Source organism: Suncus etruscus, chromosome 17 (genome assembly GCF_024139225.1).
Source record: "Suncus etruscus isolate mSunEtr1 chromosome 17, mSunEtr1.pri.cur, whole genome shotgun sequence".
Classification (NCBI taxonomy): Eukaryota; Metazoa; Chordata; class Mammalia; order Eulipotyphla; family Soricidae; genus Suncus; species Suncus etruscus.
The window spans coordinates 10,718,409-10,744,888 of NC_064864.1; the positions used below are offsets into that span (position 1 = coordinate 10,718,409).

The following is a 26,480-nucleotide window of genomic DNA, read 5'->3' on the forward strand; positions in this document are numbered from 1 at the left end:
CCCATTAAATTTTTGATTATTTTAAAATGTCATTAGGTAAATCTTGCTGAAGATGTCTTAAATCATACACAATTTGTTTTATCAGATAGCTTATTACTTTTTTTTTAATTTTATTGATTGAGTAATTGATGGGCTGTTGGGCTACCCCCAGCAGGGCTCGGGGGTTATTCCTGGATCTGCACACAGAAATCACCCCTGGGGCCAGAGAGATAGCACAGTGGTAAAGTGTTTACCTTGCATGCAACCGATTCAGGATGGATGGTGGTTCAAATACCGACATCCCATATAGTCCCTCATCCCTTGTGCCTGCCAGGAGAGACTTCTGAGCCCAGAGCCAGGAGAAACCCCTGAGCACTGCCGGATGTGACCCCAAAACCAAAAAAAGTAAAAGAGAAATCACCCCTAACAGGCTGGGGGACCAAATGGGTGCCAGGAATCGAACCGGGTCCCTCCGAGGTCAGCCGAATGCAAGGCAAATGCCCTACTGCTGTGCTATCTTTCCAGCCCCAGATAGCTTATTAAAATTTAATTTCAGTGATAATTTTACTCCAAATGCAGTATTTAAAAAATAAAGAGTTATGCCTTGTAAAATAAATCCCAACATCATGAAATCACCACCATGCACCATATTTCCAACTGGGAGTGTTGGTCTGCAGCAAGTAACTTCAAAAAATAAATAAAGCCAGTCAGGAGAAAGTCGTGGGGTCTGTTTGCTTCTCCCCTGGTGGTCTCTGCATGCCAAGCCAGACTGACCTTTCTTTATTCTCCCAGTACAAGTTCAACTAGCTGGGGGGGGACAGTCCAGTGAGATTTAGATGGACTTTTACATATCAAAGGAATAGGTATAAAGGAAAGAGTAAGATGGGGGAGCACCTATGTTTTGGGTTAATACCTGGGTCTCATCTTATGCTACCTTATTCAAATTTTCTTTGAAACAAAAGGCTTCTGGTCTTAAAAACATGAAACTTGGGCCCGGAGAGATAGCACAGCGGCGTTTGCCTTGCAAGCAGCCAATCCAGGACCTAAGGTGGTTGGTTCGAATCCCGGTGTCCCATATGGTCCCCCGTGCCTGCCAGGAGCTATTTCTGAGCCGATAGCCAGGAGTAACCTCTGAGCACCGCCGGGTGTGGCCCAAAATAACAAAACAACAACAACAACAACAACAAAAAACATTAAACTTGATCTCACAGACTTTAAAGTTTTGTCATCTTGATGATGATGATGATGATGAGTTTGGAGCCATACCTGGCAGTACCAGGAGGGTTACTCCTGGATCTGCACTCAGAAATTACTCCTGATTGGTTTGGGGAACCATCTGGATGCCAGGGATTGAGCCCAGGTCAGCTGCATGCAAGATCAGCACCCTACTTGCTTCAGTCCTTTGTTCCTTAATAAAAAAAAAAAAAGGGGGCCCGGAGAGATAGCATAGTGGTGTTTGCCTTGCAAGCAGCCAATCCAGGACCTAAGGTGGTTGGTTCAAATCTCGGTGTCCCATATGGTCCCTCGTGCTTGCCAGGAGTAACCCCTGAGCACTGCGGGTGTGGCCCAAAAACCAAAAAAATATATATCTTCCACTCTCATCCCTTCAACCATCAGCAATATCCCACTAAAAATGATCCCTGGGCCCGGAGAGATAGCACAGCGGCATTTGCCTTGCAAGCAGACGATCCAGTACCAAAGGTGGTTGGTTCGAATCCCAGTGTCCCATATGGTCCCCCATGCCTGCCAGGAGCTATTTCTGAGCAGACAGCCAGGAGTAGCCCCTGAGCACTGCTGGGTGTGGCCCAAAAACCAAAAAAATAAAATAAAATAAAAATGATCCCTGAGCACAGAGCCAGCTTAAGCTTTGTGAGCACAGTTGTGTGTGTGTGTGTGTGTGTGTGTGTGTGTGCCAAAACTACAATATATTTACATGTTATATTGCAACAGATAGTAGCAACTATCTGTTAGAAACATCATTTTCAAATAAGTGTATCAATGACATGAAGGTGGGAATTTTGTGAAATTTTCAATAAATAAAATCAATGATCAGGTTTACACATATATATTAATAAATTGAAGTTATCAGTTGTAGCAGGAGTGATCAGAGGCCAAGAAAATTCTTTGGATACATAACATTTGAAATTTTGTTCTTGAGAAATAGCAGGAGTTTCAAATTATTATTATTGTTTTGTTTTATTTTGGGCCACACCTGGTGACGCTCAGGCGTTGCTCCTGACTATGTGCTCAGAAATCACTCCTAGAGGGCCAGAGCAGTGGCATAAGTGGTAAGGCATCTGCCTTGCCTGTGTTAGCCTAGGATGAACTGGGTTCGATCCCCTGCGGTCCCAAGCCAGGAGTGATTTCTGAGCACATAGCCAAGAGTAACCCCTGAGCGTCACCGGGTATGGCCCAAAAACAAACAAAAGAAAAAGGAAAGTAAAGAAAAGAAAAGTAAAGAAAAGGGAAATCTCTCCTAGCTTGGGGGACCAAATGGGATGCTGGGGGATCAAACCATGGTCCCTCATAGGTAAGATGTGTGCAAGGCAAACGCCCTATCGCTGTGCCACCGCTCAGGTCTCGAGGAGTTTCAAATTAAGTCAAAATAAAAGCACTCACCTAGTGAGTTCAGCACTAGGAATAGATATGATACTGAATGTAAATAAAATGAAAATATAATTGTAGTTTTATTTTTTGTTTTTGGGACCATGCTTGGCAGCACTCAGGAATTACTCCTGGCTCTGTGCTTAGAAAATGCTCCTGGCAGGCTTGGGGGACCATATGAGATGCCTGGAATCAAACCCAGTTCCAATCCTGGTCGGCCATATGCAAGGCAAATGTCCTACGGGATGCTATCACTCCAGCCCCAAGATAGTTTTACTACCACTGTTTTGTTTGTTTTGGTTTTTTGGGGGGTCATACCTGGTGGCACTAAAAGTTACTCCTGACTCTGCACATAGAAATCGCTCCTGACAGGCTCAGGAGACCATATGGAATGCTGGGAATCGATCCACTGTCTATCCTGGATCTGCTGCATGCAAGGCAAATGCCCTACCGCTGTGCTATCTTTTCAACCCCTTCATACCACTTTTTAAGATAACTTATTCATCAGTAATCAAATAGCACTGTAATAGAAGTTAACATTGCTCTTGACTCAAAGCTAGAAGTGTAACACAAAGATTACAAGTGCCAGCATTTCATTACAACATAAGGAAAAGCTGTACTAGGATAATTGAAGGGTTTGTTTGCTGCAAATTAAGATTTTTTAATTATGTATGTCATTTTCTGCATGTATAATATTTTCCTTCAAACCAGTAGTAGTCACTTAGGGTTTTTTATCACTTCACCAAAGTTTGACTTGAAAATCAAAGTATAGATAGATGTGAGATAGAGAAATTAGAAAGATCTATTGCTTGTTAATACTTCCAATATGTCCAAATTCCTTGTGATTTATTTCTCAATTAGAAGAAAATCTGCATGCAGCCTTAATTAAGAGCATGTCAGGTATTTTTAGCCATTGCTGTCACAGCACTATGGAAAACAAATATAGCTTTTCTATTTCTAAGCTCATTCGATTAGTCAGCACAAGGTAAGACAAGCAAAAAGGACAGCTGTAAATTTTTTGCAAATTATAAAATCCAAATTTGTATGACTCGATATTCCTAAAAGGTCATTTGAGAAATGGGATATTGATGTAATAATTTACTAGTAAACAGATGATCGACAGTGTTCTGACATTGTAAAACATGTGAGCATAGAAATCATTATATTTTGCTTAATTATAGGGCAAACATTTTATGCTAGCTCTACTCCTTTATAAAGATATAGATGGAATTATTTTTAATGTACATGTGTGAAAACTGATATTCAGATGCATATACATACATATATCTATATACATGCGTAGAAAGGATTTTCTTCCTTGTTGCATCTGGCCCACTACTGGGGCCAGAGTAGTAGTACAGTAAGTCATTTGCTTTGCATACTACCTTCCCAGATTTGATTCCCTTGGGCACCACCAGGGGTGGCCCAAAATCAAAACAAAATAAAATTTCCACATCTGTGTCCACTTTTGACTTTTAAATCATACTTGACTCTATGTAAGTTCAACATTGGCAAGGTAATCACGAAGTGATTTAAATTTTGTGTGTGTTTGAGTGTGTGTGTGTGTATGTATGTGTGTGTTTTGGGTCACACAAGGCGGTGCTCAGGGATTACTCCTGGCTCTGTGCTCAGATATCGCTCCTCGGGGGTGGGGGCACGCTCAAGGGACCATATGGGATGCAGGGAATCAAACCTGGTCATTCCAGGGTTGGCCACGTGCAAGGCAAATGCCCTACCTGTGTTATCGCTCTGGCCCTAATTTTTTGGTTTTTCTTTTTTTCTTTCTTTCTTTTTTTTGTCTTTGGTCACACCCGGCAGTGCTCAGGGGTTACTTCTGGCTCCACACTCAGAAATCACTCCTGGCATGCTTGGGGGACCATATGGGACACCGGGATTTGAACCAATGACCTTCTGCATGAAAAGCAAACGCCTTATCTCCATGCTATCTCTCCGGTCCCCTTTTTTAGGCTTTTCAAGTTACTATTCTTTTCTGTCCTCATAAACACTCAAATAACTTTTTTTAACTAACATACAGAGGGTAAAAATTCCTTTATTTCTTCACTCATTGGGTCCTTGACAATCATGTAGGCTTGAATTTTGAAAAAATATCATGAATGAACATTAAGAATATGATTTAATTTAAACAAAAGTTGGCTTAAAGGTTGTTATGCCTGAGTTAGGTAGGAGTAAGTGGCACTTTTTTTTGTTTTAAATCTCTTTCTATTTGTCTCCTAAATTTTCCCCAGAACCCAACTTTAATGTTTCCCTTTGTAATAAGTTTTAACTAAGTGCCTAGTAGAAGTCAGTACAATACTAGTTACTGAAATAGATTCTAAAAATATAAGGATGACTAAAACAAGATCCATTACTTTAAATTTGCCTAAAATAGTTGGGGAAGAGCTCAGAGAACAGGTGACATTTGAACTATGTTTCCAAGTTTTCCAAGTGGGGAAGGGTGGAGGTGTTTTCAGAGAAAGAAAACAGTGTGTTTATTTAAAAAAAATAGCTGAGGCATATTAAAATTTCATACATAATGAAAATAGTAAGTTGAACTTAGTTATAAATTTGTTTTCTATTCACACTTTTCAAGTGCAAATTTTACCATATATTGGACCATAAAGTTTCAACAAATTTTAATGGACTGAAATAATTATTATGGATTTTTTATGTGTTATTTTTGGGTCATACCAGTACTGAAGGATCACTTCTGGTAGGATTTAGGAGGCCAAATAGAGTGCCAGGAATTAAGTTTGGGTGAGTGCAAGAAAATGCCTTATTCACTGTACTATCTCTCTCTAGACCCTTAATGATGATCTCTAGTCATGGGAAAATTAAGCTTAAATTAATAGCAAAAATGTAACAAAGAAAAGCTAATTCTCTGGAAATTAAATATATAGTCCTCTCTCTCTCTCTCTCTATATATATATATGTATATATATAAATCAAGGGTAAATAGAAAAATCAAAAGAAGACAGAAAATAGTTTGAACTGAAGATACAGTATTTTGAGACTAGTAGAATGTTGCTAAAATGGTGCATAATCTTAAATTCATATATTCGAAAAGAATAAAGGTTTAAATTATGTTTTAAGCACAAGAAGATAAAAATATTTATCAAAGCTAAAAAAAAGTAGAAACTAATAAACATAAGCCAAATAAATAAAAAAACTATTTAGAGAACATTCTTTTAATCAAATGTTGAGAGGTCTCTAAGGACTGGAGTATATGCTTTGTATGTGGGATCCCCAACTTTCATCTCCATAGTAGTCTGACTCCCCAAATACCACCAAGAGATTTGAGCACTGCCAACAAATCAAATGTTGGTTCTCTGAGCATTAATCAAACTGATAACCCCTTTATAAGATCAATAAAAAAAGAAAAAATCCAAAATATTAGAGCTATTACTCTAGGTACATATTATCTCTTTTAATGCCATGATCTTATGCCATCAAGATGGGCAATTTACTTAGAATTTGCTAATACCCTGACAAGACGTGAAACAGAAGACGTGAAATAGAACAGCAAACTGAAACGTATCTAGTCCCACATGTCCTTGAGAAGATATTTTATTTTGTTTTTGTTTTCATTTGGGGGCCACACTTGGGTGTATTCAAGGATTATTCTGGACTCTGAGCTTGGGGATCAGTCCTGATGGGCTCCAGGGATTATATGGGGCTTGAGGTGATGGAACTTTTGGGTCAGCCATGTGCAAACACTCTACCCACTGTACTATTGCTCCAGCTCATACTTGAGAACAGATTTTTTAATACCCCCCAAAACTCAAATTTTTTGACATTGTATTAATGGTTTCATTGAAGATACAATAATTTTCACAAATCTGCTTGCTACTGCACTTTTTCTTTCTTTTCTTTTTAACACTTTCATCTCTTCTATTGACTATTTTTCCTTTCTATATTTTTCAATAACTTTGCTTCCACTTAGTGGAAACAAATGTACTAATGATCAACTATATGATGCCTTTATAAAAATCCAAAAAAAATAAAGCCAGAGAATAGAGGAAATACTTGCCAACTCTAAAGGTATTTTAAAAAAATAAACTAGTAATTAATGTACACTATGAGTTTAGATGTAAGAATCTTTAATAAATTATTATCAACATAAATAATTTCTAAAAGGTCAACATATTTCAGAATAGATTTTTGCCTGGAAATGTAAGCATATTTGAGTATCATTCCATGTCATTCTTACATTATTATTAGGTAGAATAAAAACAAAATTACAATAATTATTGATATTTTATTGTCTTACAATACCATAGAACTTTAGGGGTACAATTTAACACCATATATGGATAGGAGACACCGAACGTACCACAACACCCATTACATTCTACCACTAATAAGATTTCTCTGCCCATTACTCCTATTCTTTTTAGTTCCACTGGTAATCACCATAGTTTTTACTAAGTCTAGGAGTTATTGTTTTTTATTGCCAGTTTGTTTGCCTTAGTTCACAGTAGTCATCTTGAAAAAGCACTTGGTAAACTTCCGTGATAAAGCTATTCAATAAACCAGGAATAAGAGAGAACTTCCATAATGTAAAGCAAACACCAATTTAATAATGAAACAAGAAAAGCTTTCCATAAGGGAAAAAAAGGATGGTCTCTATGTCTTTTTTTTTTTTTTTTTTTTGGCTTTTGGGGCACACCGGGTGACGGTTACTCCTGGCTCAACACTCAGAAATTGCTCCTGGCTTGGGAGACCATATGAGACGCCGGGAATCGAACCAAGGTCCGTCCTGGGTCAGCTGTGTGCAAGGCAATATGCCCTACAGCTGCGCCACCCCTCTGGTCCCTCACTATTTCTATTCAGCGTGACAGAGGCAATGTTTAATTCATAAAGTAAAAGACAAATGAAGAAAGGAAGTCATTCTAATTATAGGTAACCTGATTATAAATGTAAAAAAATTTTAAATTCTACACTTAAAAGTGTTGAAACCAACACTGTTGAATCCAACACTGCTGAATCCAAAAGAATAAAACAAATTTTTTGTACACAGCAATGATGCAAATAGAAAGGGCTATATAATTATAAATTTAAAGAAGTAGATACTGGGGAGTCTAAATAGAAATATGCAAGGCTGATACACAGGAAAACAAATCAACCAACCTACAACCAGTTGAAAATTAAAGATACTCTGGGGCCAGAGATAGTGGAGTAGGTAGGACACTTGCCTTACATGAGGACAACCTGGGTCTAATTTCCCAGCTCTGTATATAGTCCCTGAGCCGATCAATAGTGAGGCCTGACTGCAGACAGGAGTAAGCCCTGAGCACTGCTGAGAGTAGCACCCAAATAAAAAACCAAAAACAATTGATGCTATAAATTCATTGAATTATATACATATATAATACACATATTACTGGAATAGCAAATTCAGTAAGATATGGTAGTGACTTGGGGGAGGCACACCTGATAACACTCAGGGGTTACTCCTGGCTATGTGCTCAAAAATCAATCCTGGCTTGGAGGAACCATATGGGATGCTACGGGATTGAACCAAGGTCCGTCCTAGGCTAGCGCCTGCAAATCTGCTTCCACCACCGCTTTGGCCCCGAGGGAGTGACTTTTTATTGGGGGGGGGGAATCTATGACCTTTTCTTTTTTGGTTTTTGAGTCACACCGGGCAGTGCTCAGGGGTTACTTACCTGGCTCTATGCTCAGAAATCGCTCCTGGCAGGCTCGGGGGACCATATGAGATGCCGGGATTCGAACCAATAACCTTCTGCATGAAAGGCAAATGCCCTACTCCATGCTATCTCTCTGCCCCCTTCTATGACCTTTTCTAAGGTGGGTTTGTAGCTGCTTCAACCGACAAACTACAGCACAAGTCAAATTGTCTGACTACAAACATTAGATTATAAAAAAAGAGATCAGACACTTAAACAGTTTTCATGGTTGTTTGTTTTTTGGGTCACACCCGGCAGTGCTCAGGGGTTACTCCTGGCTCTATGCTCAGAATTCACTTCTGGCAAGCTCAGGGGACCATATGAGATGCCGGGATTCAAACCACCATCCTTCTGCATGCAAGGCTATAGCCCTACCTCCATGCTCTCTCTCTGGCCCCTTCATAATATTTCTAATGTAATATCCACATTACCTTAAGGTAAAACACACTTTTTATATTTCTGTAGGCCTATTTTTAAGATTCTCTTAAATATTCCTTAACTTATTCTGCTCAGGTAGGATTTATCTATTTCATATAATCTTAAAATATATTAGCTCAGTTATTCATATTAACTTTTAGAAACAGATATACCTGTAAAAAGAGCTAGTTTAACATTTCTTTTACTAACAAATTATCATTTACTTATAATTTTGTGGAATTTAGGCAATTATCTTTTACTTGTGTTACCATCTCTACCAATAAAATAAATGAAAAGGGGCCAGAGTAATAGCACAGTGGGTAGGGAATTTGCCTTGCACAAAGCCGACCCAGGTTCCTTTTTTTTTTTTTTTTTTTTTTTTTGGTTTTTGGGCCACACCCATTTGATGCTCAGAGGTTACTCCTGGCTATGTGCTCAGAAGTCACTCCTGGCTTGGGGGGACCATATGGGACGCCGGGGGATCGAACCGTGGTCCATCCTCCGGTAGCGCTTGCAAGGCAAGCACCTTACCTCTAGCGCCACCTTCCTGGCCCCCCAGGTTCAATTCTTTATGGTCCCCCCCCAACCTGCCAGGAGTGATTTCTGAGCACAGATTCAGGAGTCACCAAATGGCCACCAGGTATGTCTAACCCCCTCCCCTAAACCAAAATTTATTAACTAAACTCTTGTGGAGAAACCTAGCCCAAGAATAAAAATATAAAACAGTAAGGGAACAATAAATGGTCTAAGTCATCAGAACTGAAGATTTTTCTCTGAGCTGAGCTTACATGGGTGAAGAGTGCTTGAGACACTGGTGGAAGGAAGCAGATTTGCTGGTGGTGTTGGACGATGTATCCAAGAAAAAGATGATAACCAATATTGTAAATTCCAGTTCCTCACAATAAAAATGGTTTTAAAAGAGAACACAATAAACAAGAACAAAAAAAAGCCAGGTAGAATAAGTTTCGTTTTCTGGGATCACTTGCTATGTAGATATCTGCTTTCCCTTGTTCTGAGCAGTTCAAAAAGCATAGACAAGCCACAATACACGTTCCACTAGGCTAGTCTAGTCCAGGTGACAAAGTCTGAGTGAAGCCTCTGAACTGTTTCAGGCCTCTGCCATTCAAGACACCCCATGCATGGGGGGATAGACAAGCCACTCCTACACTATTTCATAACAATTACTGACCCAACAGAACCCATGAGCATAATGAAATGGCTCCTTTGAGCCACTTAATTTGGGGTGTCTGGTGAGCCAGCAATTTTTGCTTTTATTTTAATTTTTTTAAATTTTATTGATTGATTGGTTTGTGGGCCATACCCAGAGGCACTCAGGAGTTACTCCTGGCTCTGCCCTCAGAAATCACCCCTGGCAATCGCTTCTCAGCCTTTTGGCTAAGATCAAGTGTAGAGATCACCCCCTGGAAGGCTAGGGGACCATATGGGATGCTGGGAATAAACCGGGCCCCTCCTGGGTTGTCCGCATGCAAGATAAACACCTTACCACTGTGCTATCTCTCCAGACCCATGATCCAGCAATTGTTCATCAGAACAAAGGATAGCAACTTCACCAAATTTGCACCATAGATCCAACATAATCTCAATGAAAATCTCAGGAGAAATGTAAAAGCTGATCCTAAAGTGTGCTTGGAACAGTGAAAGAGAAATAAATGGTCAAAACAACATTATGAAAGGAAACAAAGCGGTAAGACCCATACTTCACAATCTCAAGACTTAATATAAAGGAGTTGTAGCTTAGTGACGGAGCTCAGACCTTGTATGTGTGAGTTCCTGGGTTCAATCCCCAATACCACGGAGCAATGGGGATAGGGAGGAAGTGGGATCAAAGTAATCAAAATAGTGTGACTGGCAATAGAGAATTTAGAAAAGAATTAAGGGTCTAGAAACAAACTTCTATATTCAAGGATACTAAGAAATCTGAAACACAATCATCTCAAAACATGTGCAGGTTTGACTGCTTAGTGTTGACTCTTGAATTGTATCTAACCATTTGGTTTTGGGAACTTGGCCAATGTGTTAAAAGTTGGATCTGCTGAGCTAGTCTAAGCTTTTCAAACAACCAATTAAAATTATAATGAACATCTGCTTTTCTTCTGGGAGATCAGAATTTTGGTGAGCATACATGATTATATAATCCCCAAATTAAATGAAGGTTTTGGGCTTTAATAGGCTTCTGTAGGTAGAAATAATCAAGTTACTGCATTTCACTGTGGAAAGGAAAAGGTTGTGATCCTTTCAGGAAAAGCAGTATGAAACTGGAACGCAGATTTCCCTCAACTGCCTCACCCTGGCCCTCTAAACTCTTAGAGGGAAAGATTCAGCTTTGTAACTCGGCTGTGTTACTATAATAAAACTTAGGTGTTAATTCTTCTGTTGACACACTGAATGCATGATAGTCATGGGACAGCCAAATGAATGCCTCCTACACAAATGGTATCACAACTGTCCACCTCCCCCAAAACGCAAAGGGTTTATCAAATATATCTACATATTCATATAAAACCCACTGTGATCTTTTGCACTTCTGACTTTTGCATTGAAGTAAATGGTATGAGGAAAGCACAGCTCAGTCTTATACATAAAAACTTCTTCAGGTAAGAAAAACACAATTCTACATTAACAGTCAAACCTAACAGTTTTTGAAGAAATATCCTATTTTATCAAAATGTTGTCAATGCTGATACTTTTGGGTGAATAGTCCATCTTATTATAGATTTGGTTACAATTTAAAATCACTTAAGTGGGCCCAAGTTGGTACAGTGGGTAGGATAATTTCCTTGCACATGGCTGACTTGAGTTCAGTCCCGAAGCATCACATAAGGTTCTCAAAGCCCTGTTAGGAATAAGCCCTGAACACAACTGGATGTGAATCAAAAATCAATCAATAAAAAAAAAATCACAATTTAACGTAACAGAATGGAAGAAATGTAAATGTAACAATATAAAACAATATAAATGACATTACACTCCTAGGTTGTCACCAGAACTTTTGCATTACAATTTATTTCTGCAGCCCGAACCTCAGCTATTAGCCACAAATTTTCAGTTATCAGTAGTATTTGAGTTCTGTGAAAGCTTTTCAATTACATAGTTTAAGAGGAATTTGCATATAATTCTGTAACTACCACTGGAAGTTAATTTTCCTACTTTTCCATTTTAAGATTATAAAACTGTGTAAATCTTAGTAATGCTGCTAAATCCAATGAATAAAGAGAATATACGTATATCAGCAGATCACATAAGAAAACATAAGCATTTTCTGTTATTATGAATATTAACAGTATTGCCCTTCTATTCATTTATCACCTAATGAATTTTATTTGATACTCTGAGATCTAATAAGTAGTTGATTTACAAAAAGATTTTTTTAAATTTTCCCCAACTGTTATTTTACATGGAGAGGTGATGCTAAAGAACCTTAAACAAAATTGTATTTCAGGAATAAACCATTTCTGAGATAGCTGAGCCATGAAGGAAATGTTGCCTTTACAATTAGCAGCATTGATTTATTGCAAATGGCAGTTACTAATATCCAGAATGCAACCTGAATACAATTCTCAACTGTGTACCAAGAGGTATGATGCTAAGTCTCCAAAAGATGAACTACTTCCTCGCTTGAAGTAGGACCTTAATTTGGTAGTTAAACTATAAAGATTAAAGCTCCTGGTCTCAGCTTTTAACTGATTAAGGATTAAGAAAAACACAACCTACCCTAAACAGTGATTTGACTGATTAATGCCAACACTAACCTCAGATTTTTAGTTTATTAGGAGAACCTGTGCTCCCTCCTTGCAACTGGTTTTACAACTGAGATGTAAGCAAAAGCAAACAAGAGTTAGGCAAGTTTCAAAATCTTTAATAAAGAAAAAAAGACACTTCCAAAAAATAAATGCCACACAAAGGTAAGTTTTTTTTTTTTTAAAAAAAAAAAGCGATATTCAAGAAACAAATCTCTTTCACTCTCAAAATATACTAAATACTTAAATCTAATGATGTCAAGTGTTTAAATTCTGGGCAAAAGAGCTTATAATATAACTAGTAGTGTTTTTCATATGGCTGTTTCAAGATATCACAATATAGTTATTTTAAGCCTATATTTTCTTACACATCCATTTCACAATTCATTTAATTATTTTACATTCATTAAGAAACATATTTACCAACAATGGGTGATTTTGTGCTTTGATAATAATGAACCATGGTAAAATACTTAAATGAGTTAATGCTTTGCTAAGGACCACACCCATCACAGGGTCTTGCACACTTAAACAGCTACTGCAATAATCAGAAGAGCTACAACTCTTCTTAAATATAACATAATTCACTCATTTGGTAAGCATGCTAAAAATCAAAGAGATGCATTTTTCCCCAAGTCAAAACAGAACTTTCTAGAATTTTTTTTTACAATCTGTAAATATAACCTACGTATTTTAATCACTTTTAATTTGCAATTGATCACAAGAGGAAATAGCATTTTAGAATTTTCTTTGTGATTTCTATTAGTAAAAAAACCGGATGCCCTCTTTCAAATTATGATGGCACTGAATTCTATTTTAGAAACTCTAGCTTTTAAAACATTAAGAAATATAATGTCAGTTATACTTAGAGGGGGCATTTCAGTGGGCCTAATTTATTCTATAGTTTCTACACTTTTCCTCAATAATGCCTTATCCTCAAAATAGCAAATAATCTATTTTAGAGTGATACAAGAAAAACGCTACTTTTACATGTCTTCCATAATAAGGAACCAAAGACTATCATTCTTTAGACTGATAATTTTGTAAGCAGATACAAATCTAAGATAGTAACATTCATATAATTATAATTGTGATGAATACCAAATACAACAGATCTTTAGTTTTAAGTTTTGGAATTAATTTTCATGCAAATTTTATATAGATCTTTGATTCTTACTGACAGGTCATTTTTTTTTAACTTTTTAAGTAATCAAGACAAATAGTAGAAAAAGCATTTTATTTATATGGAAAAAAAGCTACATTAGGATCTGTAAAAGGTGTCAATATAATATTGCCTATACAGAAAAAATTCAAACGCGAAGAGCAACAAATAAAAGTTTACACATCTTCCTACTTAGCAGTGCAATTAATTCACATTGCAATAAAGTCAAGTATAACAAAATCAAAAACAAGTGTTTCTCCATGATTAATATACTGAGAATTACAGTGTAAAGATCATTTCAGGTTTAAGAAATCTGTAATCGACCTACAGAATACCCTAAGACAAGGAAGACAGTTAATTAACTATCAACTGTTGGGCTTTTATCAATACTGTTCACAGGAAAAAAATAATACATTGGCATACATGTAAATAGAATATATTTAGTCTATACAATAAAAAAATACAAATTATAAAGTGAGCTAACAAAGAATGAAATCTGAATGCAGATTTATAAAACAGACATCTTAGACAACACATACAGTATTCCTCATGTAAAAACATCTAGATTCAGCAAAAAATAATTTGGTTGCTTTTCAGATGCATGTAGATCTTGTTAAGCTGATGATGTAGACGTCCAAGTATCTTAAAAATCATAATAAATGTTTTTCTCAATGCATACAAAATGATAAAATGCTCTCATCACAGTCTTAAGGATATTTTTGGAAGGTTGTTTCATCTTGCTGCGGAAATAAATTGAGAATGGGTAAAATAAAAATAAATCAAGGATTTCATGGTACAATTAAATAGTAAACAGTACTCAATTTACTGCTGTTGGAAGAAACTTAGATTTTACAGTACTCTGGTATATATGAAAATGTTTTCTGGTTTTACATTGCATATTTCTGAGTCCATTCTCTTGCATGTCTGTTGTATCTGTAAGCATACAAAAGACATAAATTAAAAAAGATTAATAAAATCTTTTAGAAGATCTATCTATATAAAACTGTGTTCTCTTGAGATTAATTGAAATGATCACAGGCATGTCAATTACTGAGTCAAGTGACATTAGGCTCATGCACATTTTTTTATTTTTTGGTTTTTTGGGCCATACCCAGTGACGCTCAGGGGTTACCCCTGGCTATGCGCTCAGAAACTGCTCCTGGCTTGGGGGACCATATGGGACGCTGGGGATCGAACCAAGGTTCTATCCTAGATCAGCTGCGTAAAAGACAAACACCCTACTGCTGAGCTATGGCTCTGGCCCCAGCTTCATGAACATTTAAAACAAAGAAGTTTTTTTATTAAAAAAAATTTGTAATTCTCTACAACCTATATAAAAATATACCTAAATTACAAACAACAAAAGAAGAAACAGGTTCTAATAGAATCTATGAGATACTTCTTGAAGAAATATTAGCTACAAATTGCAAATGAACCAATGGTCTCAAGCAAGATGGAATAGTGTGAAAACTAGGGCAGTTTACGGCTAACTTCTCTTCTGGGAGAAGGTAATGAATACAAATAATTAATAGTTAATAGTTTTCCATTTCAAACTAAAATAACAGGTCTGAAAAGCTGATAGGCGAAATGAAAACCCCACTGGAAGCCTATCCAACAGAGTAACAGCAGCTGAAGACAGAATTAGTGAGCTGGAAGATGAGATGCATAACAACTCCATACAACAGAAGAGATTGGAAAAGAGCCTTAAAACAAATGATGAGACAATGGAAAAATCCTCAGAGACTGTGAACAGATGAAAATAGAAGTCTTTGGTAAACTCAACAGAAACAACATAATAATCACTGGAGTCTCAGAGACCCAGGAAGAAAATCCTCATGAAGTATCAACAATCAAGGACATCATTGCAGAAGAACTCCCAGAGCTATAGAGTGCATGCAACCAAATCCTACATGCCTGAAGGGTACCAGGAAAGAGCTACAAAAAAAGCACCCCGAGATATTCCCTATTTACAAGGTATTTCACAATAATGTACCCCATAGAAAGAGATGGAATACTGAAAGCAGCAAGATCAAAAGGGAAATTACATTCAAAGGAACAACCCTAAGATTTACTGCCAATTTGTCACAAGAAACCCTCAAGGCCTGGTGGCAGTGATGGGCTATAGTGACAAAACTCAATGAAATTAATGCACTGCCATTAAAAAAAAATGAGATGTAATGAACAAACACTTCCTCAAAGAAGAAATACAGATGGCCAAAAGGCACATGAAAAATGTTCCACGCCACTAATAATCAGGGAGATGCAAATCAAAACAAAATGAGGTATGATCTCATGCCACAGAGACTAGCACACATCACAAAGAACAAGAACTATTTGCTGGCGGAAAAGCCATCTAGTTCAATCTTTCTGGAAAACAATATAGATATTCCTCAATCGGAAATTGAGCTCCCATATGACCCAGCTATACCACTCTTAGGGATATACTCTAGGACCACAAAAATACAATACAAAAAAGCCTCTGCACTCCTATGTTCACTGCAGTGCTATTTACAATAGCCAGAATCTGGAAACAACCCATATGCCGGACAACAGATGAGTGGCTAAAGAAATCATGCTACATCTACACAATGGAACTATGCAGCTGTTAGAAAAAAAAATGAAGTCATGAAACGTGCCTCTATATGGATGGACATGGAAACTATTATGTTGAGTAAAATAAGACAGAGGGGGAGAGATAAACATAGAATAGTCTAACTCATCCATGATATTTAAGAAAAATTAAAGACAGTATAGTAGTAATACCCATAGACAATAGAGATGAGAGCCAGAAGGAACCAGCCCATGTTATGAAGCTTACCATAGAGTGGTAAGCACAGTTAGAGAAATAACTACACTAGCAAAATTATGGCAATTATATAGAGAGAAATACAGTGCCTGTCTCAAAGATAGTCAAGGGATGGTGGAAGAGGGAAATGAGGGACATTGCACTGGTGAAGGGGTGTGTGTTTTACGACTGAAATTATGAACATGTTTTTAACCACGGTGCTTAAATAAAGAAATTATTTTGGGACCGGCGCGGTGGCACTAGAGGTAAGGTGCCTGCCTTGCCTGCGCTAGCCTAGGACGGACCGAGGTTCCGTCCCTTGGCATCCCATATGGTCGCCCAAGCCAGGAGCGACTTCTGAGCACAAAGCCAGGAGTAACCCCTGAGCGACACCGGGTGTGGCCCAAAAACCAAAAAAAAAAAAAAAAGAAATTATTTTAAAATTTTAAAAAAGGCTTGAGGGGCAAATAGGGGAAGAGAGGATGGAAAAACAGAATTTTTTTTTTAAAGAAAATATTGGCTGCTGGGCCCGGAGAGATAGCACAGCGGTCTTTGCCTTGCAAGCAGCCGATCATGGACCTAAGGTGGTTGGTTCAAATCCCGGTGTCTCATATGGTCCCTGTGCCTGCCAGAAGCTATTTCTGAGCAGAAAGCCAGGAGTAACCCCTGAGCACCACCGGGTGTAGCCCAAAAACAAACAAACAAACAAACAAACAAAAAAAGAAACCAAAATAAAAAAAGATTGGCTGCTGATACTTTGCAAGTAGTCCAAAAAAGTTCATAGTTTTTCAATTACCACCTTCTTCATTTGAAGTTTAAAATTATATATAATTCTTTCATATCATTAGAATATGGTATATAGTGTAAAGGCAGAATGTATTCTAAGTAAAGAATTAAACAGTGAAGAGTATAAATAAGATATTTTATATAAAAGACTAATAGGCTGCAGAAACAGTACAGCTGATAGAGCTTGCCTTGCACAAAATTCAAACCCTGACACTCCATATGGTCAGCCATATATCAGTCAGAAGTGATCCCTAAACACAGTCAGGAGTAAGACCTGAAGACCGCAAGGTGTGGCCCCCAAATAAACAAACAAACAAATTAAAACGATAAATTTTAATAAGTCTTTCCATTGGAAAAGCTTAAGTATAATTAAATATATTGATAATTCTGTTTTGGTAGACTACACAGAAACGCACTCTAATGGAAACTAATAAAGTAAGCACTTACTTTTCTTTGTCTGATTTATAGATTTGTGCAATATCTGGTACTAAGGGGTCATCAGGATTAGGATCACAAAGTAGAGAACATATGGACAATAAAACTAGATTTAAAAAAAGAACATCATGTTAGGTAATGATCATTCCACTTTACACAAACTACAAGTGTAAAAATAATTCTAATAAATGAACAATAAATTTACAAAGTAAATCAAGATAAAATTAATATATCAGCTGGTAGCAAAAGTCATTACTTTATTAAGTTATAAAATTAACGTGCAATATAAATATAAAATCATCAAGATGTTTTTTAAAGTTATAGATTCTATTTGAATTTCTATTATTTAATAACTCTGAATACCTAACATAACTATGAAATACCCTTAAATTCAAGTGATCTCTACAAAAATGTTTTTAGTAATACATATCAGAAATAGTATATATATTTATTGTAATTTTTAGTTTTGGGGACACATTTAGCAGTACTCATTTACTATCTCTTCGAACCCAGCATACAATTTTTTTTTCCAGCATACAACTTTTACAATAGTATTCTTTTTCTGATTCTTGGAGATAATTTTTGATTTTGTTTGTTTTTTGTTATTTGGGTCATACCTAGTGATTCTCGGGGTTTACTCCTGGCTCAGCTCTCAGTGGTGGTGCATGGGGGACCATATAGGATGCCGGAGATTGAACCCAGGTCAGCTGTGTGAAAGGCAAACTTCCTAGCAACTGTACTATTGCTCTGGCCCCCAATTTTGTATTTTAATTTTAAATGTCCACTTTAAAAGTCCAATTACTGGCAAAACGTGTTCTCATCAACTCAGGATTAAAGAAAATCATGTTAGAGTAAGCAGTCCAAACCATTTTGGATTTTGTGCTCCTTTATTTTTATTTTTTTCCAATTCTGGCTTAGTGCAAGAAAATGTCTACAAAAAAAAAATATTTTAAGTTTTCGTTTTTTTTTATTTGCTAGTTGTTTTTTTTTTAAATTGGGGGGTGGGCACACCCATTGACGCTCAGGAGCTACTCAGCTATGTGCTCAGAAATCGCTCCTGGCTTGAGGAACCACATGAGACGCTAGGAGATCAAATCACAGTCCGTCCTGGGTCAGCCACATGCAAGGCAAATGCCCTACTGCTTTGCCACCACTCTAGCACCTTGCTGTTTATTTCAATGAACTTGTGATTCTATCCATGTCCATTTTTAATTAAATTCATTAATAAAGAGGGATGGGGAGGGCCACTCAATAACACAATGGGTGGGGCCGGAGAGATAGCACAGCAGTAGGGCATTTGACTTGCAAGTGGCCGACTCGGGACAGACAGTAGTTTGAATCCCGGCATCCCATATGTCCCCCATGCCGACCAGGGACGATTTCTGAGCACAAAGCCAGGAGTAACCCCTGAGAGCTGCCGGGTGTGGCCCCCAAACCAATAAATAAATAACACAACGGGTAAAGTGTTCTACATGTGACTGACTCGGGTTCCATCTCCCAGCATCCCATATGGTCGTCCCCCACCAAGCCTGCCAGGAGTAATTCCTGATCACAGAACCAGGAGTAACCTCTGAAGGCACTGGGTGTGGCCCAAACACCCCCCAAAATTTTTTAAAAATGAGAGGTAGGGGGATAAAACAAAGTGAACAATTATCATTACATAATTTGTATATTTTATCATACAAGTAAAAATTGGGGAAAAAACTGGTTTCCTTTCACATTATAGCTAATATAAACATAGCTATACTGGGATGAAAACAATCCAAGTATTTGAAAAAGGAGACAAGGCTGACTTGCTCATTTGTTCCAACTGTATGGCATAATTTCTGAGAGCTTCATGGAATCTTGAATAAAACTTTGCTTTTCACCCTCCTGTATGACGTTCCCTTTTCTTTTGCTACTCTTACAAATCCAAAATAAATGTATAAAAAAAGTGTGTGTAGATGAGAGAGACAGAGATCAGATCCAGCATCTATACATACAGAGCACATGTTCTACCATTGGAGCTATATATATATGCCCTTTCCCCAGAGTTGATTCTTAAATGACAAGCAAGATTTTATTCATCATCAATCTTCCAGTGAAATTGTAAGCCCTGTACATTAAACCAAGAAAGTATTGAAGCTTACATCCTCAGAAATTTATAAAAGATTGCATTCTGGGCCAAAGCGATGGCACAGCTGGTAGGGTGTTTGTCTTGCACGCAGCCAACCTGGGTTCAGTCCTGGCATCCTATATGGTAGCCCAGGCCTGTGAAGAGTGGTTTGTTTTTTCTTTTTGGTTTTTGGGCCACACCCAGTGACTCTCAGGAGTTACTCCTGGCTCTGTGCTCAGAAATTGCGCCTGGCTTGGGGGACGATATGGGATGCCGGAGATCAAACTGTGGTCCGTCCTAGGATTGCAAGGCAAACACCCTACCACTTGTGCCACCTCTCCGACCCCTGAAGAGTGATTTCTCAGCACAGAGTCAGAAGTAACACCTAAGCACTGCTGGGTATGGCTCAGAAAGAAAACAAAACAAGACTGAAAATCATCTATAAGGAGGTGAACTCATAGTGAGAGACAAAATAAAACATTTGAAAAATATAAAAGTGAAAATATATAAAAACGTGAGTAAATTATAGGTAACTTTGCTGAGTAAGAGCAAAATTCCTCATTTCTCCATTCCTGCTGTCATCTGACCAGACTTTTCTAATTCTGCACATAAAACACATGGGTTTTTTTTTTTTTTTTGTGGTTTTTGGGTCACACCCGGCAGTGCTCAGGGGTTACTCCTGGCTCCATGCTCAGAAATTGCTCCTAGCAGGTACGGGGGACCATATGGGATGCCGGGATTCGAACCGATGACCTTCTGCATGAAAGGCAAACGCCTTACCTCCATGCTATCTCTCCGGCCCCAAAACACATGTTTTAACTAAGAAAAGTATTTGAGGGATATTATCTGCCAGGTTCATAGTGACCTTATATTGTAACACTAGTATAATCCCCATTTTATATGATGAAAATAAAGATTATATTCGTAAAGGATAGTTTCCAAAACCCAGCAATACTAATCTTTTTTGGGGGGAGAGGCCCACACCCAGAAGTGCTTAGGAGTTACTATTGACATTTGCATTCAGAAATTATTCCTGGCAGGCTGGGGGGAGACGGGTCTCTATGGGATGCCGGGCATTGAACCCAGGTCAGCCATGTGCAGGGCTAATGCCCTACCTGCTGTGCTATCACTCTGGCCCCAATACTAATCCTTTTTGTTTATTTGGCTTTTTTTTTTGGGGGGGGGGGTCACACTCGGCATCGCTCAGGGGTTATCCCTGGCTCTATGCTCAGAAATTGCTCCTGGCAGGCTCTGGGGACCATATGGGATGCTGGGATTCAAATCACCATCCTTCTGCATGCAAGGCAAACACCCTATCTCCATGCCATCTCTCCGGCCCCAACCCCAAAACTAATCTTTATTAAAAAATGACCAATGTCTGAAGATAAATGTTTAACATCTGGCAGCCTGCCATTTCTTTTATATATATTAAGTACTTAGCTTAAAAAAGTCATACATTTAGCTCTCATTTATTCATTTTTTTAAACTTTATTTTATCTGTTTATTGACTGATTGGTGTTTGGGCCACACCCAGTGACGTTCAGGGATTACTCCTGGCTCTGCACTCAGAAATCACCCCTAGCAGACTCGGGGGGATCATATGAGATGCCGGGAATTGAATCGGGTCCCTCCCTGGTCAGCTGCATGCAAGGCAAATGCCCTACCCATGTGCTATCTCTCCCGCCCAGGTCTCATTTCTTTTTAAGATGTTTTGTATCCATGATTCTTCCCTAAAACCTCAAGAGAAACATTTATATTTTAGTGAAACAGAAAACTAACCAAATTACCTAAGGGGAAGATTCAAAACAGTACTTCCAAGTGTGTTTGTTCTTTGTGACAGAAAAGTGACAGGAACACAGAGGGTTGGCGCAGCATACAAAATTGGCTAATGGAACAAATTTGACTTCCGATGGCCTTTGTACATGTGACAATTGAACAAACAATGCTGTACATCTGTGAAACTCAAGAATATGGGACCTGAGTGATAAACAGTAGAGTGGGTAGGGCGTTTGCTTTGCATGCAGCGGACCCAGATTCAGTCCATGGCATCCCAAATGGTCCCCTGAGACCGCTGAGAGTGCCCTCCAAAAAAAAAAAAAAAAAATGGATTTCAAGGATTATAATGATACTAGTGATTCATTTAAAGTTTAGACTTACAGGCTCCATGAACATCAAAGTGTGGAATGGATTTCGTTTTCAATCATTTTATCAGTCGACTTTGAAAAGTATAAAGTAAATTTATAATGTGTAAATTTATAAAATTATAAAGTAAACACAGAATTTTTCTTATGCTAACAATTCTATTTTAATCAATGAATAACTATTTAGAAGTTTTTGTTTTTAATTTATTTTTTTATTTTTATTTTGGGGCTTTGGACTCAGCACCCAGTTGTGCAAAGGGCTTACTTACTACTTGTTCTGCAGTCCAGACAGGCTCAAAGAATCAACCATAAGGGGATACCAGGGATTGATTCTGGGTTGGCTACATATAAATTTAAGTGCTGACTATTGCTCTAGCTCCATTTTATTTTATTTTATTTATTTATTTTTTGTGGTTTTTGGGTCACACCCGGCAGTGCTCAGGGGTTATTCTTGTCTTCGCGCTCAGAAATTGCTCCTGGCAGGCACGGGGGACCATATGGGACTCCGGGATTTGAACTGATGACCTCCTGCATGAAAGGCAAACACCTTATCTCCATGCTATCTCTCCGGCCCTCTAGCTCCATTTTAAACCTTCTCACATTTCATCATTTTGCAATTGTCTATCATTTTTACCCTCCCTGCAAACTAATAGCTAACAGTCAAGAGGAATATAAGAGCTATTAAACCATGAAAAATTGAAACACAAAACGCAAAATTGAAAACACAGTACATCATTTTTTTAAAGCTTTGGTTTTGAGTCCGGAGCGACAGCACAGCAGGTGAGGCATTTGCCTTGTACGTGGCCAACCCAGGTTTGATCCCCAGCACCCTATATGATCCTCCAAGCCTGCCAGGAATGATTTCTGAGCACAGAGCCTGGAGTAACCCCTGAGTACCACCAAGTATGGCCCGAAAAAAAAAACAAAAAAAAAAAAAACGTCAACTTTGGTCTTTTGATACTGTTACTACGTTGTACTGAATCACTTTTTATCAACTTTTATAAATCTGATCAATGAAATTACCTTTTGATACAGTCAGAGCAGGTGACCACTGCGACCTCAGGATATCAAGACAAATACTTCCATTACTGTTTATGTTTGGATGGTAAATTTTTGTTGTGAAAGCAATCTAAACAAAATAAAAATATATAAATGTGACAAACCATGAAGAATAAACAAGACAAATTGATATTCTCTAAGGTAAGATGTTCTCAATTGTATATGACCTTCAGGTGGATGTCAATACAAATGAAAGGAGCTTCTACACTGTAAACAGAATTCTTATTTTTGAGTTTGTTTTGGGGCCACATCCAATGCTTTCAGGCTTACTCCTGGCTTCGTGTCCAGAGATCACTCCCAATGGGGCTGAGGAACATACAGGAGGCCAGAGATTGATTCTGTGTCTGCCATATGCAATGCTCTACCCATTGTCCTATCTCTCATGTTTCTAGCTACTGGTATACGCAAACAAAAGTATAAAAGATGGTTTTCTACTGTTTCTACTGTCAAGGAACACAAGTATCAAAAAGTCTATAATGGCCAGTATAATAATAGTCAGGTTGAGTAGAACCTGAAGCAATCCTTTTCTTAAGTTGATTATTAATGATATTGAAAAGTAACACCTGGATCTACAAATAGGGTACAATCCTGTTCCAGGGGAGAATTGAGGAGCCTTAGCTGATGAAATGCCCTAAAAATTTCACGAAGAATTTTAATCTTGCACAGGAAATACTATATATGTATACATATACACACATATAACTTTATAAATATTGTTAACTATGTGTTTTGAAAACCTAAAATTATTATTTACAGTGAAAGATTTGGTAGGGGTTCTCTCAATATATAATTTGCTTTCTTCTTAAATTTGATCTCGTCTACCATGTTAGACTACATATTTATGTTCTTATTCCCCAATGTAATAGAGCATAATAGGCGTTCAATAAATGTTCCCTGAACACTAGGCCTGGAGATATAGTACAGGGGATAGGGTGCTTGTCTTGACTGCTTGCCTTGCATGCAGTTGATCCAGTTAAATCCCCAGAATCCCATAATGTCCCCTGTGCAAGAGTCAGGAATGACTCCTGAGCATCACTGGGTGTGCCTAAAAAAAAAAAAAAAATCAAGAAAACAAAAACAAACAAAAAAAATCAATTGAGAAAAATAGGTCAATTCTGAAAAGATAATTTCCCTGAATAAGGGGAAGTCTGATTTTTAAATTGTTATAAATTTAGTATTTAATTTGAAAAACCTGGGGGAGGACTGGCTTTAGCTCAGCGGTTACTTCACAATCCATTGCTTGGATTCAATCACTTCTGGTGGTTCGAGTCCCACGGGTGCTTACCAGTCTTTAAAAAAAGAAAAAAAAGAAAAGAAAAGAAAAAGAAAAACTGGGGGGAAGTAGTTCTCAGGGACTACTTCTGGCTCTGTGCTCAGGTGTCATTCCTGTCAGTTCTCAGGGAAACATATATAATGTCAGAGACCAACCTAGGGTTGGTTGCATGTAACACAAATACCTCAGCCTGTGTACTATCTCTGACCCCAAAGTCTGGTTCTTTTTTTTGGTTTTGTTTTGTTTTTGGGTCATACCCAGCAGCGCTCAGGGGTTACTCCTAGCTCTACGCTCAGAAATCGCTCCTGACAGGCTCAGGGGACCATATGGGATGCCAGGATTCGAACCACCGTCCTGCTGCTGCATGCAAGGCAAATGTCCTACCTCCATGCTATCTCTCCAGCCCCCAAAGTCTGATTCTTAACTATAAAAATAAGTTCTGAAATACAGGTATCTATGGAAAAGGGAGAGTAAATGTAAGAAGGTCAATTACTTTATAACCTAACATATGCCATGTTCTGGAGCTATATCAACTGTGTTCATAGCTTACTTGTGGCTCTGTACTCAGGGATCACTCCTGGCAGTACTTGAGGAACCATATGCCATATAGGTATCAAACCCGGGTCAGAAGCATGCAAACAAGCACTTAAATCGCTGTCCTATCTCTCTGGCCTTCAGGTACTGTGTCTTGTAAAGACAGAGTAAAGCATTTAAGGCAAGAATGAATATTATATATACTAATTGTACAGAACACTTTGAATCTGATAACGGACACATGATCTTTGCCGTCATGAAAACACTGCTGGAAAGAGAGCAGAATCCCTGACACAGAACTCACATGAATCACGAGCATAGAAATACCTTTGGTGGTTTAAAAGGATAGTCTGTCGGGAAATGGACGGTGAGAAAGAAGACTCCACCTTGATATGCGCTATCAGGCTGAAATAATAAAATGTGTGCATCAGTGTTTGATTACCATAAATTTACCAAAAATAATCCCCCCAAATACAGAAGTTGCAAAAACAAAATGATTTTTTCCTCCTCCCCCCAAAACTTTTGTTTTTAAGTTCCAATGATTTACCTTGAAACAGCTTTCCCTTTGCTGTTCGATGAATGAAGGATTTCCCAACAATCATGTGCACATCACAGAATTTAGAACAAAAATAGGATACACACAACAGTGTGACCCGCACAAACAAATCTGAGTACAGATTTTTAAAGAACAGATTCAAGACAGCTGAATAAATCTCTATAAAAGGACTGAGCTGCTTTATATTTTAAATATGAAGCTTAAGTTCCAGTGGCTCTTTAAAAGACAAGATTGCGAAAGAAGAGAAAAAAGCTAGCCCCCATAAAACTAAGAAACACTTTTCTACATCCAAAACTGCAAACCTTTTCACTTAATAACTGTGTGTAATATTAAAAGTAGTATTAAAAAGCCTAAAACAAAGCACTTAACTCATTTTTCACAGAATTATGTTATTAAGAAATCAACTTTACAAAACTGTGGTACATATACACAATGAAATATTATGCAGCTGTCAGGAGAGATGAAGTCATGAAATTTTCCTATACATGGATGTACACGAAATCTATTATGCTGAGTGAAATAAGTCAGAGAGAGAGAGAAAAGTGCAGAATGGTCTCACTCATCTATGGGTTTTAAGAAAAATGAAAGACATTCTTGCAATAATAATTTTCAGACACAAAAGAGAAAAGAGCTGGAAGTTCCAGCTCACCTCAGGAAGCTCACCACAAAGAGTGATGAGTTTAGTTAGAGAAATAACTATATTTTGAACTGTCCTAATAATGAAAATGTATGAGGGAAATGGAGAGCCTGTTTAGAGTACAGGCGGGGATCGGGTGGGGAGGAGGGAGATTTGGGACATTGGTGATGGGAATGTTGCACTGGTGATGGGTGGTGTTCTTTACATGACTGAAACCCAAACACAATCATGTATGTAATCAAGGTGTTTAAATAAAATAAATAAAATAAAATAAAATAAAAAAGAAATCAACTTTACCAAAAAAATATTTTAATTTGGCCATGTGTCCTTACGATATTTAGAATATTTTATGTGGGGCCGGTGAGGTGGCGCTAGAGGTAAGGTGTCTGCCTTGCAAGCGCTAGCCAAGGAAGGACCACAGTTCGATCCCCCAGCATCCCATATGATCCCCCCAAGCCAGGGGCAATTTCTGAGCGCTTAGCTAGGAGTAACCCCTGAGCATCAAACGGGTGTGGCCTGAAAAACCAAATAAAAAAAAAAAACATTTTATGTTACAAATAAAAGATGACTAA

The 26,480-nt window shown here is 37.9% G+C and overlaps 1 protein-coding gene across 1 annotated transcript in view; it reads right to left on the reverse strand.

Moving 5' to 3' along the window:
* Positions 1-13,665: 13,665 nt before the first annotated feature.
* Positions 13,666-26,480, reverse strand: part of UBE2D1 (ubiquitin conjugating enzyme E2 D1) — a 45,873-nt gene continuing 33,058 nt past the window's right edge. The window contains exons 4-7 of the mRNA XM_049790529.1: positions 25,043-25,120; positions 22,873-22,978; positions 17,626-17,719; positions 13,666-14,540 (exon numbers count right to left, since the gene is read on the reverse strand). Of these exons, the coding sequence (XP_049646486.1) occupies positions 14,495-14,540; positions 17,626-17,719; positions 22,873-22,978; positions 25,043-25,120 (324 nt within the window). The 3' untranslated portion in view covers positions 13,666-14,494. The remainder of the gene's footprint in view (positions 14,541-17,625; positions 17,720-22,872; positions 22,979-25,042; positions 25,121-26,480) is intronic.